This window comes from Myxine glutinosa, chromosome 14, assembly GCF_964187855.1.
Source record: "Myxine glutinosa chromosome 14, kmMyxGlut1.1, whole genome shotgun sequence".
NCBI classification, from domain to species: domain Eukaryota; kingdom Metazoa; phylum Chordata; class Myxini; order Myxiniformes; family Myxinidae; genus Myxine; species Myxine glutinosa.
Genome location: NC_136274.1, coordinates 85305747 through 85325119, shown reverse-complemented (window position 1 = coordinate 85325119; position 19373 = coordinate 85305747). Strand labels below are relative to the sequence as shown.

At 41.9% G+C, this 19373-nt stretch overlaps 1 protein-coding gene across 1 annotated transcript in view; it reads right to left on the bottom strand.

The window, feature by feature from the left end:
• The window catches only part of LOC137439986 (uncharacterized), a 285564-nt gene that overhangs the window by 234655 nt on the left and 31536 nt on the right, over positions 1–19373 (bottom strand). The window contains exon 3 of the mRNA XM_078768016.1: positions 16722–17274. Coding sequence (XP_078624142.1) covers positions 16722–17274 — 553 coding nt within the window. The remainder of the gene's footprint in view (positions 1–16721; positions 17275–19373) is intronic.

The window sequence follows — 19373 nt, the reverse complement described above, 5'->3', positions numbered from 1 at the left end:
GGGCAGGTATGTACAATAAGGTAAATATGAATGTATTAGATTTTGGAGCCACGAGGTCAAAGGCCAAAGGTCAGAGGCCATGTTAGGTAAAAAAAACCCTGTTACCATGATAACTTGTGAACCAGTGATGGGATTCTGACCAAAGTTGGTACAAGTATTATTATGATGCATAGATGACCTGCTTATATTTTGGAATCAAGTGCTCAAAGGTCAAAGTCTCTGATAGATTTAAACTTGAGAACGGCTGAAGGGATCTAATTCAAACTTGGTACAGGTATGTATTATGATGTAAACATCAACTGATTAGATTTTGGGGTCAAGAGGTCAGCGGTCAAATGTCAGACGTCCCGTCAGGTAAAAATTCTGTTTCCGAGATAATTTGCAAACCAGTCATGGGATTTTCATTGCAAACTTGGTGTAATTATATATTACTAGGACGTGCCCGTACGTGGGTGCCCGTTCCTTGGTGCGGCCCGCGTGACCGTACTATATATATATCTAAAATTATATCCCCCCCCCTCTATTTACATGAAATGGTTTGGTCCATTCGCAAAGCCAAAGCGAACGGCTTGCGAGTACGGTGACAATCCCCCCCCCCTCTATTTACATGAAATGGTTTGGTCCAAAGCGAACGGCTTGCGAGTACGGTGACAATCCCCCCCCCTCTATTTACATGAAATGGTTTGGTCCAAAGCGAACGGCTTGCGAGTACGGTGACAATCCCCCCCCTCTATTTACATGAAATGGTTTGGTCCAAAGCGAACGGCTTGCGGAGTTTGGTAAAGAAATCGCCATAGCGTGCACAAACGCGCAGGAAAGCGAAAGAATCGCAAATTAGTTTTAATTAGTTTTAAAACATAGTTTAACGCCAACATAGCGGCAACATAGTTTGCCAACGTGAAATAAATGAATACGCTCTCAAATGTGCCGTCCGAGGCAGAGTCTGTTCGCCACGTTCGGCACACGTGATAACTCGCTGCTCTCTGATTGGTTGAATCGTTTTTTGGACATAGCTCGGTAACTACTTGTCCGATTAATATGAAAAGCTCGGTAACTACTTGTCCGATTAATATGAAACCTTGAAAAGGCACTTCCTCGGGTCCCCAGCAATATACCTGGCAAGTTTCAAGTATATCGGACCCGTGGTTGTCGAGAAACAGCGGTCACAGACAGACACACAGAGATTACTGGCATTATAGATAGATAATGCAAAGATAAATTATTCGATTTTGGGGTCAAGAGGTCAAAGATCAGAGGTCATGTTAAGTTACAATTATTTCGTTACCGCGATAACTTAAAAACAGCTGAAGGGATCTAAGTCAAACTTGGTACAGGTATGTCTAATGAGATAAAGATGGACTGATTAGATTTTGGAGTTAAGAGGTCAAAGGTCAGAGGTCATGTTCCGTAAAATGTAGGTTGTTACACTAACTTGTGAACAAGTGATGGGATTTTGAACAAATTTGGCATAAGTATATATGATGCAAAGACAAACCGATTGGATTATGAGTAGAGGGAAAAAGCAGGTTTTGGCTCACTTCAAATTTAACATTGAAGTCAAAGAAAAAAAGGGAAAAAACTTTTTGACTAAACACCAAATCCTTAAAAAAAAAATTCCCCTATTTCTCCCTTCCCTATCTTTACATTAAAAAGGTTTAATCCTTAATTCTAAAATATCCATATTTTCATTATACTCATATAGAGAACAAACGAATATTTCCTCCTGTTTTAATTTAGGAAATAACCTAATTTTCTTAAAAGCAGAATTGCCATCAAGAATATTGATAAATATTACATTAGAATTTATTTGGCACCTCTCTTGAGCCAATATGAAATGATAAACTCCTCTTAATGATCTAATCTGAGCTCCTCCTGAGCCACATATCATTTTAAGATTGTAGTAAATTATTTTCGCATTGATTTCTTGGCAACCATCAAAATTTTCTGTCCATTCAAGGATATTGTCTCCTCTGGGAGGAACCTCCAACTTATTTGTACTTAAATGTATTCGCTTATTTGTTTTATTTATTTACTTTTTATTTACTTTTTACTTTATTTTCTGTTATTCCTTCAATAACACTTATTTGCTATTTCTCAAATTCGTTATGTTTCCCATTTATATACCAAGACTGATTACATCTCCATTCTTTAGTTTGATTATAGTTTGGTTCAATCATTTATATAGAAGTAAAAAAGGTGGCGGTAGCCCGTTAAAAATCCCTAACCACCCTTTTTATAGTAAAATATCTTAACACTTATACTTATCTTGACACTTATATTTATATTTTACACTTATAAGTTATAACCATGAGGGAGACTACAACAACAACAACAACAACATGCATTTTAAGGCCATTTTCCCTGCTGGAGCGGGGGTTAGCCTTGCGATCCCCATGACAATCTTCTCCATTTTGCCCTATTTTCTGCATCTCTCCTTGTTAACCCCCTTGCCCGCATTTCTTCTTCCACCATCTTTAGCCAAGTCTTTCTCGGTCTTCCCCGTCCTCTACTTACTTCTACATTCATTTCCATCACTCTTCTCAACCAGTCACTTTCATCCTTCCTCAACACATGACCAAACCATCTCAACCTGTTCCTCTTCACAGCATCAATCACAGGCTCTATTTCCATCATTTTTCGCAATTCATAATTTGTCTTCCTCTCTCTCAACGATACTCCACACATCCACCGAACCATTCACATTTCCACCCTTTCCAGCCTTCGTTGCTGCTCTACATTCATGACCCATGTCTCGCTCACATAAATCATGAGGGAGACTATCAATTCCATTTTCGAAAATAAACCTCATCATCTAAAGGCCTTAATGCAGTGGTTCTGAACCTTTTTAAAGGCACTGAACCCTAACGAAACCCACCGAACACTCGCGGAACCCCTCAAATTTGACAAAAAATTAAGAAGAATTGCATCTTAATGCGTTTTCTGTTCTTCTTTTCGGGAGGCAATCTGGGAAATGCGTGTTTTTTTCTTTTGGCAAGGGCCACCCTCAAATCATTTTCGCATGCAAGCCTGCTCCTTTTCTTTGTTTTAATGTCCACCAGTTTCGAAAACGCATGTTCGCAGAGATACGTTGTAACGAATGACGTGAGGATCTCAAGGGCAATTTTAGCGATGTGAGAATACCCTTCCATTTGGTGGCACCAAAACGTTGAGAGCATTGTTGTGCCGAAGAGTTGTTGTTGAGTCTGGCTCTGCTGAAGTTCCATGAGGTCGTCAAGGTATTGGTCGTTGACATCTGCCGTTGCAACGTCGAAAGTAAACGGCTGCCGCACCCATGCTGGGTATTGCTCTTGGTCGGGGAAGTAGCCGTCGAATGACTTTCCCAGCTCATCCAAGTGCGTGGCAATCGCTTGCTTCAGCTTCCCCGGTACAGCAGTACCTCCAACTTCAGACTCATCTTCGATCCCGCTCACGCATTTGTCCAGTAGCGAAAAGTTCACGAAGTTGTCGTTCTCTGTTCGCCGCCTCCACAACGGTAACTTCTTTCGGAAAACGCTCAGCTTTTCTTCAGATTCGATGACATTCACTCCACTGCCCTGCATCTGGCAATTGAGATGATTGAGTGCGTCGAAGATGTCAGCCAAGTATGCCAAGGCGAGGATGAACTCTGACTCTTGGAAGTGCGTTACATGGCAATGCTGGTGTTCTCGCAAAAACAGGGCTAATTCTACATGCAAGGCAAAAACACAGCTCACTACCTTCCCTCGTGATAACCATCGAACGTTTCGAGTGGTAGAGAAGGACTTCGAATTCAGAGCCGATTTCATTGCACAGCTCTTTGAAGAAGCGATGATTCAGAGCACGGCTTCGCACGTAATTCACAGTTTCAACGACGATTTTCAGAACATTGGCCAGTTTTGGAGGCAGGGTTTTTGATGCCAGCGCGTGTCTGTGCAGGACGCAGTACGTGACGATGATGTATGGTGCATCGGCCTTCACCAGCGCTCCAAAACCGGAGTTGCATCCCAGCATGGCTGGAGCTTCGTCCAAGCAAACTGCAGACACCATGTTCCACGAGAGGCCGTTGCTTCTGAATAAGTCGTCCACAAGCTTCTTCACGTCAGCTGCCTTCGTCGCTGTTGTGAGAGGCTTGCAGAACAGAAAGTCTTCCTTGATCTCGTCTCCTTTGACATAATGCACAAATAAGATGAGTTGGCTCAAATTCGAAACGTCGGTGGTCTCGTCGAGTTGAAGGCTGAATTTTGTCGGGCTCGTGACTAAATCTGCAACTACCTGGGCGAAGATGTCGTCGCTCATGTCGTCGATTCTGCATCTGATGGTGACATTTGAGAGTGGAACGAGAGACAACTTGTTTTCAGCAGCTTTTCCCAGCATGATGTTGGCCATCTTCAACGTGGCTGGTTTGATGAGTGTCTCGCCAACGGTGTGCGGTTTGCCCTGCTTTGCGATCAGGTACGGAACTTCATACGACGCGGTGAGGATCGGTTTGTCAATTGGAACGAAGCCGAGAGTGGGCAAGGTAGCACTTGCGTCGAATCGGACTCTCTTCAATTTGAATTCATCCAGCGTTGCGTCTTTGTACTGCCCCTCGCCGTGCAGTTTTTTTTGAAGTGTTCCCGTAGTTTTGCTGGTGCTAGGCTGGAGTTGCTCAACTTGAAATTGCAAAGCATGCATTGAGGACGCTGACTTCCGTCCCGTTCCGTCAAACACGTGAACCCATACCGCACGTAATCCTCCGACCACTTCCTTTTTTTGCTTGACATACTGCAAAAAAAAACAAAAATAACTAACAAACTGATCTTAATTGAGTTCGGGCAAATAATTATATGACAAAAATTAAAAAAGGAACATGCTTAAATATAATCAGTACCCCTCTGAAAACTGAGAAATTTTAACGAAGAAAACATAACTTATAGTTACGATGACGGGATTTATTATCTACTCAACTCTGTCACCTCAAATCCCATTATAATATTACATAGAAAACTGCGAATTGTTAGTTTTGAATTGCGACCAAAGGAGTTATATCACCTCCACCTAATTTTCTGAGTAATACAATCATATTTTATAATCACCATCCACTTTTGACTTTAATATAACTCTGAACCCACCCTGCATATCCACAAACATTTCCAACTTACTTTTCAATTAATCAGTAACTCCAAAGTAAGGCGCGACCAATGACGCACGGCACACGGCAAGCTAATCGAGGCTATTCACTTGAATTTCCGAACACCTGCAAAGTCCAAAATCCAGTAAGTAAGTAAGCAAGTAAGCACCATCAACAGAATAATTAGCAAGTTGCTCATTTATTCAACTTACTACAGTCAGTGTGAAACAACTTATCTTAAACACAGACCAGATAAACCATGAATGGGATGGGAATACAATTACAAATAACATTTCCATTCGTTCGTAACATACATAGCAAAATAATAATAATATTAATAATAAGCATAATTACACATAGAATCAAAATTGATACAAAACTAAAATAAATAAAAAAACAAATTGCAATGCGTTTCGGAGGACCTCCACCAAACCCCTGAGACTGGCTCACTGAACCCCTGGGGTTCGGTCGAACCCAGGTTAAGAACCATGGCCCTAATGCCTTCTTATTTACCCCCTCTGTATATAATTGATGTTTATAACTTATTGAATTCATTTTTCTGTACTTTTCTTTCTTATAGATCAAACAGTTATAATAATTTTCAAAGTTTATTGTTTCTTTTATGACATTTTTCTTTATTCCTTTTAACTTTTTATCACACTTTTAAATATCATTATCAATATATTTATGAGCATAAGCCTTAGATCTCAAACCTATAAATTAACTCATTACCTTACCCCCCAATTCATCCTTAAACTTTCCAATAACCTTTTTATTCTTTGAAGAAAACAACTTATCATCTGACTTGTAATTACTTGTATCATACATATCAATATCATCAATCATATCTGAATAAACATCTTCTGTATTAATATTCAAATAAAACTATCTGTATCCATATAAAGTAGATAAACATCATTTTGATATTTCTTCCTTAAGTTATTGAAAAAGTAATCATACATTAATGACTGATAAATCAAGAATTGATGTTCCTATATAAAAAATTATTATTATTATTTTTTGGATACAAGATCGAGGCTCGTGTAAGAGCTAACATTGATCACAAAAAGACAAACTGACACATAAAACATAAAACATATGATAAAGGGAGCAGGAGACAAGAAGGAAAGCAGGGACATCGGGAGATCTGTGGGAGGGAGAGGTCTTGGGGGGAGGAGGCATGGGGAGGGGGGTGGGGGTGGGAGAGGTAAACAAAACACAAGGACACTGCTCGGACTTCCAGGAAAGAAGTCTGTATTTCAAGAAAGTGGATCTGGGGTGAATTAACGGGGGTAGAAAAGATCAAGGTTTTGGATGGGGGAAGATAAGAGATGGTGGTGAACAGCTGTTTTAAAGACCTGGAGGGAGGAGTGGGACTGAAGAGAGTGAGGGAGTTTATTCCAGAGGCGGGAGAAAAGAGGAACGAAAGAGTGAAGGTGAGCAGAGAGTCTTGATTTTGGTAGTTTCACCAGAAGAGGGTTGCTGGCAGATATTGTGTGCCCTGCCAGAATATTTTGGGCACAGAGCACAGACAGAGCAGGGGGAGCAAGGCCGGGAAGGTGTCAGTAAAAGACAACCGACCTGCCTGTGATGGGAGAGAGAAAGGCCCTCAGAATCAGCTTCATCGCGGGAGATACCAATGATCCTGAAAGCTTTAGTTTCATCAGCGTGAAGCCGAGCCTGGTGTGAGAAAGGAGCACCGGTACAGAGGGGAGAATAGTATTCCATTGAGCTTCGGATGAAAGCCTTGTATGCGGTGAGGAGCTCAGGTGTGCCAAGGAAGGACTTCGCACGACGGAGGATGCCCAGTCGGCGACTCGCTTTGGAGACCAGCTTGGAAATGTGGTTTTCCCAGGAAAGATCATGGCAGATCGTGAGACCCAAAACCTTGAGTGACACAACTTCTTGGAGAGGATTGTTGAGAAAGTAGACGGGAGGGTTGTCCAGTCGGTCTTTTCGGAGAGACATAGTGAGAGTGTGAGATTTGTCAGGATTGAAAGACATGTTCCACTTGTTTGACCAGTCTGTGATTTTGTCCAGGTCTGCAGAGAGTGAGGAGGCTGCAGACTACCGATCTGAGGGATGAGGTATGGAGCGGCAGAGAGTGGAGTCATCAGCAAAGAGATAGAGAGGATTTTCCAGAGAGTCAGAGAGATCATTGATAAAAAAATATAACCACCTTTAGAGGCCATTTTTCCCCGCAAGCGGGGGTTGGCCTTTTTCGGGAACCGTGGTTGTTGTTGTTTTTTGGTCCCCTTTTTGAAGCAATGTTTTATGGCCGGATGCCCTTCCTGACGCCAACCCTTTTTGCCGCCTTTAACGACAAACAGGGAATTACCAGTGAACTGGTACTCAATTAGCCGACCTCGGAAGGATGACAGGCTGAGTCAACCCCCCTGGCGTTAATTCAGCGATCGACCGGGATTCGAACCCAGGATCCTGGGATCCTAAGCCGGCACCCTAGCCGCTAGCCCAACACCAGGGTTCAGAGAGAGATCATTGATGAAGACCAGAAAAAGCACAGGGCCCAGAACACTGCATTGGGGAACTCCAGCCTCAACAGGAAGGGGAGATGAGAGAAAACCATTCAGGGCCACACGTTGACTACGACCAGAGAGGAAGTCCACAAGCCATGCATGGAGATTTCCATGGATACCATTGGAGGAGAGTTTGGTGAGCAGAGCGGGGTGCCAGACCATATCGAAGGCACGTGACATGTCGAAAGAGACACCTATGATTTCCTGTTTGACATTAAGGACCACCATCCATTGATGAGACAGCAGAAGCAGCATGTCCAGAGTAGAATGACCTGGAAAGAATCCAAGTTGATGATCCGAGATCAAGCCATTGGAGAAGAGGAAGTATTTAATGTCAGAATCGATGATTGATTCCATGACCTTGCTGATTATTGGGAGCAGGCTGATTGGTCTGAAGTTGCAAGGATCTGTTTTTGCATCTTTTTGTGTAAAGTGGTGATGTTGGCTGATGTCCAAGCTGATGGCAGATGACCTTGAGCAAAAGAGAGCGTGGAGAGAACAGAGAGCAGGTGAGATGGAGTGGCAGAGCATGATTTTAGGACCCGTGGGCTGATGCCGTCTGGTCCAGTTGCAGAATCAGAGTTGAGGTTTGACAAAAACGTTTCCACCTTGTCAGGAGAGAAGGACACAGAGTCCAGGAGCAGCTGGGTTCGTCTGGGAAAGGTGGGTACAGAGAGAGATGGGTTCTGGACACAAGATGCTGAGGCAAACACAGAGTTGAGGCATTCGGCTTTTTCACGTGCGGTGCCAGCTGTGTAGCTATTTGAAGTAAGGGAGGGGAAGGAGGGGGAAAAACACCAGAAACAGATTTGACCATACGCCACCAGGATTTGGAGGAGGGAGACAGGTTTGAGAGTTCAGTCTTGAGAGCAGAGAGATATTATTTCCTGGTTCTCCTGAGGGTAGACACACACTTGTTCCTTCGGGGAGGCGAGGAGGAGTTTAGGAGGGGAAGGGTGAGGGGGGAGAATTGAAAGGGAGGGGTGAGGGGGTGGTTTGGAAGGGAGGGTTGAGGGGGGAATTTAGAAAGTGGATGATTAATGAAAAACGAACATTTATAACAAACAGGGTTTATTGTGATTTTCAAGTCAGAGATCCGTTTTAAATGATAGAGGAGGGGTGGAATGAAGTTGAGTTTCGAGAATGTAGAAAGGAATGACTGTAAGAGATTGAATTTTTTTTTTGAAATGGAATGACTTGATGAGGAAATTGAAAAAAGCCTTTTAAATAGTAAGAAAAACAGCGTGTTGTAATAAACCACTGAATAAAACACTGCAAAAAGGAAAGTTTAACCCTTTGAGTATGGGATTATTTTTTTAAATAAAAATACCCCCGGTACGGGATTAATTTGGCATTTTTGTACGGGAATGCAACCACGTACTGATGATCCATTTATAGTTATAGTCGATGACGTGTAGTAATGTCATCCGTACACATAACTTTTTCACGGGTTGCGGCACTGGACGTCATCCGTACTCAAAGGGTTGAACATATTTAAACAAAACTGTGAAAAACAATCTGGGAAAAGTCCCTGAAGTAAGAGCGTAGATCAGAGAAAGGAAAAAGGGTTAAATGAGATGCAGGAAACTAGAATTGGAAGGGCGAGTTTCAGTGCAGATGGAAGGAGGAGGTGGAAGAAAAGGAGGTAAAGGGGGTGGGGCAAGACAACAAGCACACGTGCCCGCGAGGATAGAAGGAAATTATGGGGGTTTTTTTTGTTTTTTGTATTTAAAATGTTAGACAAAGGGTAGATGTTCGGGGAAGTTAGGGGGAGAAGAGAAAATCTAAGAAATAAGCAATACAGCGAAGGAAAGAACTTAAATTCACAAAACACCGATGGGGGAAGGGAAGCCTCTAGTTCCCAGGCTGCACACAAGGTGCGAACAGAAAACGATTAATTATACACAAGTTTGCACGAATTGCAAATCAACACTAACTAGAAACACACAGTAACACATACACAATAAAATAACGAGTGGAAATTTGACAAAGACACAAATGGGAAAATACTTTAACTTTGATGCTGTGCAGAAGTCGAAGTCGCTTCCACGGTCGAAGGTTTATCCATTTCAATACTCTCTTTTTTCATATGAATAGCACAAAATTTCTCTGAAAACACCCCCACTCGCTAAAAACTCGGTTTATTAATTAGCTTTGAAGCTTGTTTCCAAGATGTAGCAAGTCTTATGTTTTGTCTATTCCTAATATTTTCCATTGTCTTTCCAAATACAGCATTATTCAATAATTTGTAAAAGTCTTTCTCAAAATCTGTTTTTGTTTCTGTTCTCCTTTTTGTATTAAAATCAATATCGGTCTTTAATCAATGACTTTGTCTATACTTTAAAATTCTGTGAATCTTCTTCACTCTTAACCCTGCTGATAAACATTGTGTCAAGTTCCTTTGATGTAAAACATAATTTCCTTTATTATATAATGTTGTTGTTGGGCTAGCGTTGTATATAATTGGGCTAAAGTATATAATTTAACCCTGGTGTTGGGCTAGCGGCTAGGGTGCCGGCTTAGGATCCTAGGATCCTGGGTTCGAATCCCGGTCAATCGTTGAATTAACGCCAGGGGGGTTGACTCAGCCTGTCATCCTTCCGAGGTCGGCAAATTGAGTACCAGTTCACTGGTAATTCCCTGCTTGTCGTTAAAGGCGGCAAAAAGGGTTGGCGTCAGGAAGGGCATCCGGCCGTAAAACATTGCTTCAAAAAGGGGACCGAAAAACAACAACAACCACAGTTCCCGAAAAAGGCCAACCCCCGCTTGCGGGGAAAAATGGCCTCTAAAGGTGTTTTTTTTTTTTGTTTTTTTTTATATAATGTGGTCAGTAATTTCTCTGTTGATTTGCCTTTAGTATTAAATGATTGTTGATAATCACTTAACTATTATTTTCTTGGACCTTCTTTATCAGGAGCAAAAGGCAGATCTTTGTGTTTATTATGAAGTTCTTTAGGATATTTCAAATCAAACTCAAAATAATATCCAATTTTAGTTTTATCCAATTCTTTTTGTATAGAGATAACGATATCCTGTAAAACCTTTTCATAATCTTTCTCTTTAACCCATTCAAGTTTCCCATAAGGTAGGGATTGAGACATAGCCCATCCATACAAATTATTAGCATCATAATGCATCAAGTAAGAACTATCTTTTGCACATCATAATTAGGAAGATATTTGTTGTTAGCTTTAGCATATCTACTTGAACATACTTGAGATATTCCACCTCTTTTAGCCTTTTCTATCATCAAGAGCATATCTACATCACCGATTAAATCCAAACCTGTTTTATCATTTTTAACATAGCACTCCAAGCCAAACCAAGAGCAGTGTAATAGTGAGCAGGGTCTAATCCATAGGAATTTTTATTATGGCAGACTGTTCTAAAAGTCTCAAATAAATCAGCCAATAATAATACATCAGTTTTACGATATAAATTATGATACTCTCCAAGGTTCTTTATATTAATCTTTTTCCAAACATTTTGTGCTTGTGTATAATCTTCATTATAGTTATATGACTTTTATTTAGCTCATTATAAAAACTTTACTTTGATGGAAGTTGTTTTTCTTGAAACCTCTCAAATTAATACATATAATCATACGCATATATTCCCTTTTATGATAAGAGTTCTTCTAGCTCTTCTTGATTTGTGAAATGTGATTTAAGACTCGGAAGGTTTTTAATATTTGATGCTAAGTTAGACAATGGACTTGCCATAAATTTAAATGCATCAAGAAACCTAATATGAGTTATAGGAGATGTATGAATTGTTTTTGTGAATGAAATGTATTTCTGATCCGTGTTAGGAATTGCTGAAATGTCCCCAGATGTCTTTGAAAGTTCATTAATAAATAGATGAGTATCATAATGAGCGTTGTTGTGAAGAAAGACAGGAATAAAATTGGGAAGTTTAAAATTGAGATGACAACTTTGATGAGCGGGACCTCTCTAGGAACCTGTAAGATGGCAATGATCTCTTACGTTTAACCCTTTACCAATTTCCTCATCACAAATATGACATATATTATCCTGCCTAAACTTAATTTTCTCTTCTTTCGTAAGGACATTGGTTTATTCGTTTTTCTCATTACCGCAGATAATTTTATACAATCCTTTTCCAATCAATTTACAAACTCCTCTGAAGCATCTTCTCCTCTATAAAGCTCGAGCTTGTTGTATTTATCACCTACGGATGATTTGATACAATAACAGAAACCACAAGGAGTATGTTTTTGATATTTATTTGTATATGACTTAATTGGATTTGGAGAAACAGTATTTATCTTTTCTAGGATATTTTCAAAATTAGCGTATATCACAAACGGATGTTTTATAGATTTGTTAAAATCTTTGAATGATATGTTTGAACCTACTTTGGGCATATTAATTACGGTTGATTTATGAATGCTGCAATATTTTGAAAGCTGATCTAACCATTCTGTTGACTAAAAGACATTGAGGCATCGCTTACATAGAAATGTCTTTCGTTTTCTTTTAACTACTTGTGAAGTGGTTAATCTTGATAAATTTTTGATGTAAGCATAATGTGAATTTTCTTCCGAACTACAACACAGAAGGTCAATGTGTGTTGTGTTTCATCATTTTCATAGTTATTTAAAATTTTAAATATCTGCACTTTGTTTGTATCCATTAATCCATGTACATTAACAGATAGATTATTATTTTTCTCAAATTTTGGAATATCTGTCAATGACATTGGAAAGTTCAAATCTTTAATATTTAACGTACTCACATATTTCTTATAATGAGATATTCTTTCTTGATTGTTATTTTGAGGATGTAGGTGAGCGAGAATAGACCAAAGGAAACATTTATTATCTTTGTTTTTAATATTAACAACCGCTTTTTAAGCTTTATCTCTTTTGGTAAATCAATATAAGAGGAACCTTTAAGAGGGTCTGATTTAAGAATGTGTATATCTAGGAAAATGATTTTACAACGACTATATCCGTGACCTACAACTGTATTATCTACACCCTGCTCTTGTTTTTTTAAGTTTATGACAAACACCTGATGATAAGAAATCTTGGAATGACGTGATAAAATGAGGGTGTGTTCTCACATAGGGGGTTTCTTCAATACCTTTTTTTTTTCTTTTTTTTTTTGTATTCAGGATCGAGGCCTGAGTTGAAGAGTCCCACACTCTCCGCCAGGAGTCCCAGAGTTGAGACCAAACTCCAACACTCTCTTCAATCCCTCTCCTCCCTCCAGGTCTTCACAACAGCTGTTCACCACAATCTCTTATCTTGCCCCATCCAAAACCATGATGTTTTCTACCCCCGCTAATTCACCCCAAATCCACCTCCTTCAAACTCCGTTTTCTTTCCTGAAAGTCCTTGTAGTGTCCATCTTGTTTATGCCGTGTACCCTGCCCCAGCCCTCTCTTTTCCACAGATCTCCTGATGTCCTTGTTCCCTACTGTTATTGGGCTTCCCTCTCTCACCCCCTCCTGTCTCCCGTTCCCGTTGTCATACGTTCTATGTGTTAGCTCTTATTCGAGCCTCGACTTTGTATACAAAAAAAGAAAAGGCCTTGGTTTCTGCAGTGTCAAGCTGAGCAAGGTAGGAGGCAGGGATGCCAGTCCAGATGGGACAGCAGTACTCCATCAAGCTGTGGATTAATGCCTTGTGGGTTGATAGGACTTCAGGATTGCCAAGGAAGGACTTTGTACAACGGAGGATGCCCGGTCGGTGGCTGCCTTTGGAAGCCAACTCTGAAATGTGCTTTGCACAATCAAGATCGTGGCTGATAGTGAGACCCAGGAGTTTGAGTGACTGAAGTTAAAGAAGATTGTTAAGGAAGTAGATTGGAGGGTTTGTTATACAGTTCTTTCAGAGAGAGAGTGAGATTTGTCTGGAGATTGAAAGACTCTTCAAAGTGTTTGACCAGCTCGTGATTCTATCAAGGTCTGCAGAGAGGGAAGAGGCTGCTGTATGCCAATCCGAAGGATGAGGGATATTATGGCATATGGTGGAATGATCAGCAAAGAGATAAAAATGATTTCCCAGAGAGTATAAAGAATATTCTTGTTTGCATATCTTTCTATTTGAACATAAAGCTTGGAAAAGCGCAAAAGAAATAGCAAATTGGAGTCATTCATATGCAGCGGCCATAAGAAAGTCTTGCATCTTCTGGTCTGACATGGCTAGTAAGACAGAGATGTAAGGGTTAACAGGGAGAAAAAACATCCGAGAAGAGATCAATACTAGAAGGTAGAGATAGATTGGTCACGTGTTGCACATGGAGGATCAAAATATACCAAAGAGAGCAATATGCTGAGCACCTGAGGGAAGAGAAGGGTTGGACAGCCAAGAAAGACCTGACAATGTAAAATCGAGAAGGAAATGAAAGGTATTAAGGTCACCTGGAAGGAATACAATCGGAATGTGGTCCTAAGAGCGATGAAAGTATGCCAGGCGGCGTGATTGGATAATAAGCATCAAGCATAAATAATAGTCTGATTGTGCAAATAGTATGTTGCCTCTAATAATGTGGCCTGTACTATTATTGTGGGATATCTGGTAACTACTGAAGCATGATGAGGTTTCAATCTAGGGACTTGGAAGAAGAAAATATTGTAAAAGCGGTGGGATATCGATTGTGGTTTGAACATTTTGAGATTAAGTGAAAATGAAATGCAGGAATATGAATGATGACACAGTAAGAACATTTTTTATTCTTTATACCACTGGGTCCAGTATTATCACAGAGACCAAAAAGTTTCTCCCAGATTACCCAACCTATGGTGCCCAACTCGAGATCCATGCGTTCTAAAAGAGCAAAGCAGATATGAAAGACAAACAACAAACAACATGCATTTTAAGGCCATTTTCCCTGCTAGAGCGGGGGTTAGCCTTGCGGTCCCCATGACAATCCTCTCCATTTTGCCCTATTTTCTGCATCTCCCCTTGTTAACCCCCTTGCCCGCATTTCTTCTTCCACCATCTTTAGCCAAGTCTTTCTCGGTCTTCCCCATCCTCTACTTCCTTCCACATTCATTTCCATCACTCTTCTCAACCAGTCACTTTCATCCTTCCTCAACGCATGACCAAACCATCTCAAATCGTTTCTCTTCACAGCATCAATCACAGGCTCTATTCCCATCATCTTTCGCAATTCATCATTTGTCTTCCTCTCTCTCAACGATACTCAACACATCCACCGAACCATTCGCATTTCCACCCTTTCCAGCCTTCGTTGCTGCTCTACGTTCATTACTCATGTCTCGCTCCCATAAATCATAACACTTCTCACACATGCAGCATACACCTTTCCCTTCAGCTTCAACGACACTCCCCTCCTCATCAGCACGCCACTCAGTTCCCGAAACTTCTTCCATGCACATGTCACTCTAGCAACCGTTGCCGAGTCTGATCCACCTTCTCCATTCAGCATGTCTCCGAGGTAGCAAAATGTTTTCACACCTAACAGCTTCACGCCGTCTCCAAGATCCAACTCAACATTTCCTCCATCTGCAGCTCCCTCTGTGCACACCTTACATTTGAATGTAGCTGACACACTGGTTAATGACCCTTTCAAACCACTACATTCTTGATGAACCCACTCAGCGCACATTGTACATTGAATGGAGTTCACTCCAACACCCTTCCTGCACACAGCACACGGCCACTTCCCAGTTCTTTCCACCTCACCACATGCTTTACCACTTGCCATCACCTTCGTCTTTCCGACATTCACCTTCAGATCTTTGGGTCTCCATACATTCCTTCCACTTGTTCATCTTCTCCTTCAGTCAATCCATACTTTCTGCAATCAACACCAGATCATCTGCATACAACAACTCCCACGGTAAACCCTCCTTTACTTTCCGAGCCAGCACCTCCATCACAGCTACAAATAGTAGTGGACTTAGTACCGACCCCTGATGCACTTCCACCTTCACCTCAAACTCACCACTGTTCCCGTCCTTCATCCTTTCAGCTGTGCGCGCTCTTTTGTACATTGCCATCACTACTCTGATCAACCATTCCTCCACTCCTAACTTCCTCAATGCCCATGTCAATACTTCACGTGGAACCTTATCAAATACTTTCTCCAGATCAACAAACCCAAGAAAAAACTTCTTCCTCTTCTCCATGTACTTCTCCTGCAACTGCCTCACAATAAAAAGTGCATCTGTCGTTCCTCTTCCTGGCATAAATCCAAACTGCATTTCGTCAATCTTCACTTTCTTCCTTATCCTCCTCTCCAACACCCTTTCCAATACCTTCATTCCATGCTCCAATAACTTTATCGCTCGATACGAGCCACAATCCAGAGGGTCACCTTTCCCCTTGTATAGAGGGACGAGGGTACTCAGTTCCCAATCCACTGGAATGCGGCTTTCTTTCACTACCAGATTGCAGATCTCTGTCATTCTCTTCACACCCCAACTTCCTGCTGCCTTCAACATATCTCCCACAACTCCCGTCGGCCCTCCCGCTTCATTGTTTTATCGCTTCCTCAACTTCCTTCTCGGTTACCTTCTCTGCCGTTCCGAAAACTGGGTTACTCTCTGTGTTGCCATCCTATTCATTCTCTGCATTCAACAGTATTTCCATATATCTCTTCCATCTTCCTTTAATTCCATCTGGGTCCACAATGATTTGTCCCACTTCATCCTTCAAGCAACTCACCCCCATCACATCACACCTCTCTTTCGATACCTGCTTTGCAATCCTGAATTCCGCTCTCTGACCCTCTTCCAAATCCAAGCGTTCTCCGAACATTTTCCTACATGCCTCCTGCGCCTTTGCTACCTCTTTCTTTGCAGCCTTTTTGGCTGCCTTATAACTTTCATGCTCTGCCTTTTCTGCCCCCATTCCCTTCACCTTCTGCCACTCCTTGAACTTCTTCCTCTTCTCGTCAATCTTCTTTCCAACTTCATTATCCCACCACCATGTTTCCGAGTGCCTCGGTGGTCCTTTTGTCCATCCACATACCTCACCAACGGCTCCCAACAGACTATCTTTCAGTGACATCCAACCACTTTAAAGCTCAACCACATCATCCTCTATGATATGAAAAAGCAGATATGAAAAGAAAAGTTATAATTGCTGACAAACTGACCTATTCGCCTTGTAGATGGTGGAAGATCTCCTCCTCCTCCACCGCCTCCAAGGATGGAAAGCGCTCGTTTGCTCATCCATGCCAAAGGTCGCGTCACCCTTCCCAGCCGACTTCCAGCTCCAGTGTTGTCCCTTTCACCATCTCCCTCTGGTGCAGAAACAGAGCGAAGGTAAGGAGCTCTTCCAGGAGTTTGCAATCCACCGGACCGAGGCCTCGGTGGTACTGGATAGCCATCTGCAGGTGAGTATCTGTATCCTGTCCTTTCTTCCATATTTGAACAGCTGTAGCGGTCAAATTTGGTCTCGCGCTCACTAGCTCGATCGCCTGGGCGTTCTCGTTCCCTCTCAGGCCCTATCTCGCCATCCCTTTTTCTTCGGTGCTTCCCACTCTTTTTTTTCTGAGGTGGTGGAGTAACCGTCACAAGAGGAAGAGTCACATGCGGAGGAGCTGGAGCCGAGGCGGTGTCAATGCCCGAGGAAGGATCTGGTTTTGAGTCTGGACTTGGGCTTGAGCCATCGCTTGCTTGGTCACTCGTATCTCCATCTCTTCGTGTCTGCAGGAAAAACGTGACGGAAAGAGAGCCAGAATAATAAAATTTTCAAAAGAGAAAGATAATGTAAGGGTTAGAAAGAAAGAAATAGCATAATACAGCATGGTACAACGCACTTTTTTTGTTTAAATGTCAAATACCTTTGATTTATTAGCCAATTTAGGTGTCACACATGTGTATCTCATGCTATCATATATGACATTTTCAACATTACATATAAAGCCATTCCCTCACTGGCAATACTCAATGAAGTACCAAGTCCATCCACGGCACAACTCAGTTTCTCATAACATGGCAAGGCACATTGGAATGAAAGTATGCAGCTCAACAAACAAATTCTTTACAACATGAGCAGCTCTCCAGCATCTTCACAAAAAACTGGTTGCACTTCATGGGAAGATCCATATTCAGACCAGAACGCACTACCAACTATTATATATACCTCGTCGGCAAAGCTCAGGTCCGAAGTTTCATCCACCGAGTCGTCTTAACCTGGGAATTTGTAGACACTAAGTTTGGGCCCCTCCCAATAGGCAGGGGTGTGGGCATCATGCGACTACAAGAAGAAGATGGTGAGACTGGATCGTTTTTCATCATCACAATTTTCATCATTATTTAATTATATACAGCTTCAAAATGAAAATCACAAAGCAGAATCTCATTGGCCATGCCCTGATGTATGTGAAGCAACACTAAACCAGCTGGAATGATAGTAATTAAAGTCTCTACAGTTGAGGAAGAGCGAGGAGGCTTGAGTAGAGAGTGGGGTGTCGATGGTTGCGGAGAGATTTTTGCCCAAACACACACATGTAAGACTGTAAGTACATAGTTTCCACCACATCCATTAAACCCCCAATGACCCTTGATATCCGGATGGAATGAAGTTTGCATGGGTACCTATACAATCTCATGCTCTTCACTGTCCATTTACAGGATATGAGACATGGCTCATTGTAAAGAATTCTCCATGTGGAATAACATCTGTTAATGATGATGTCGTAGGTGCCTCCATCATGACGGCATAATTCGACAAGTACAAAACTTCATCCGATCAAGATGAAATTTCTTGAGCATAATCTAGGGATAAATTGGTGGAGAAAAAAATTATTATGACATCATCGGTCACGTGGTTCGGCCGCCATATTTGTTTTAACACAAAAGCCTCAAAAAACCACCGAAAACACATCCTGCCGAGGGTCTGCAATCTCTGATTGCGCTTTCTTGTTTTCTTTTTTAATTGAAAGGTTTTCACTTATCACAGGTTGGGTTTTTGTTGTTGTTTTTTTTGTATACAAGATTGAGGCATGTGTAAGAGCTGACATTAATGACAAAAAAACAAACGGACACATAAGACGAAATAAAGGGAGCGGGAGACAAGATGTGGAGAGAGAGGAGGGAGCACACAAGTACATTTGAGAGCAGGGACATCGGGAAATCGGTGGGAGGGAGAGGGCTTGGGGGGAGGAGGCGTGGGAAGGGGGGTGGGGGTGGGAGAGGTAAAAAAAAACACATGGACACAGCTAGGACTTCCAGGAAAGAAGTCGGAATTTCAGAAAAGTGGATCTGGGGTGAATTAACAGGGGTAGAAAAGATCAAGGTTTTGGATGGGGGAAGATAAGAGATGGTGGTGAACAGCTGTTTTAAAGACCTGGAGGGAGGAGTGGGATTGAAGAGAGTGAGGTAGTTTGTTTGTTCCAGAGGCGGGAGAAAAGAGGAATGAAAGAGCGAAGGTGAGCAGAGAGTCTTGATTTTGGCAATTTCACCATAAGAGGGTTGCAGGCAGATCTTGTGCGACCTGTAGGAATATTTGGGGGACAGAGCCCAGAGAGAGCTGGGGGAGCAAGGCCGGAGAGGAGTCGGTAGAATACAGAAATACCACCAACCTGCCTGCGGTGAGAGAGAGAGAGAAAGGCCCTCAGAGTTAGCTTCATCGTGGGAGATTCCAATGATTCTGAAAGCTTTGGTTTCAACAGCGTGAAGCCGAGCTAGGTGTGAGGCAGGAGCACCAGCCCAGAGGGGAGAGCAGTATTCCATTGAGATATGGATGAAAGCCTTAAATGTGGTGAGGAGCTCAATTGTGCCAAGGAAGGACTTCGCACGAC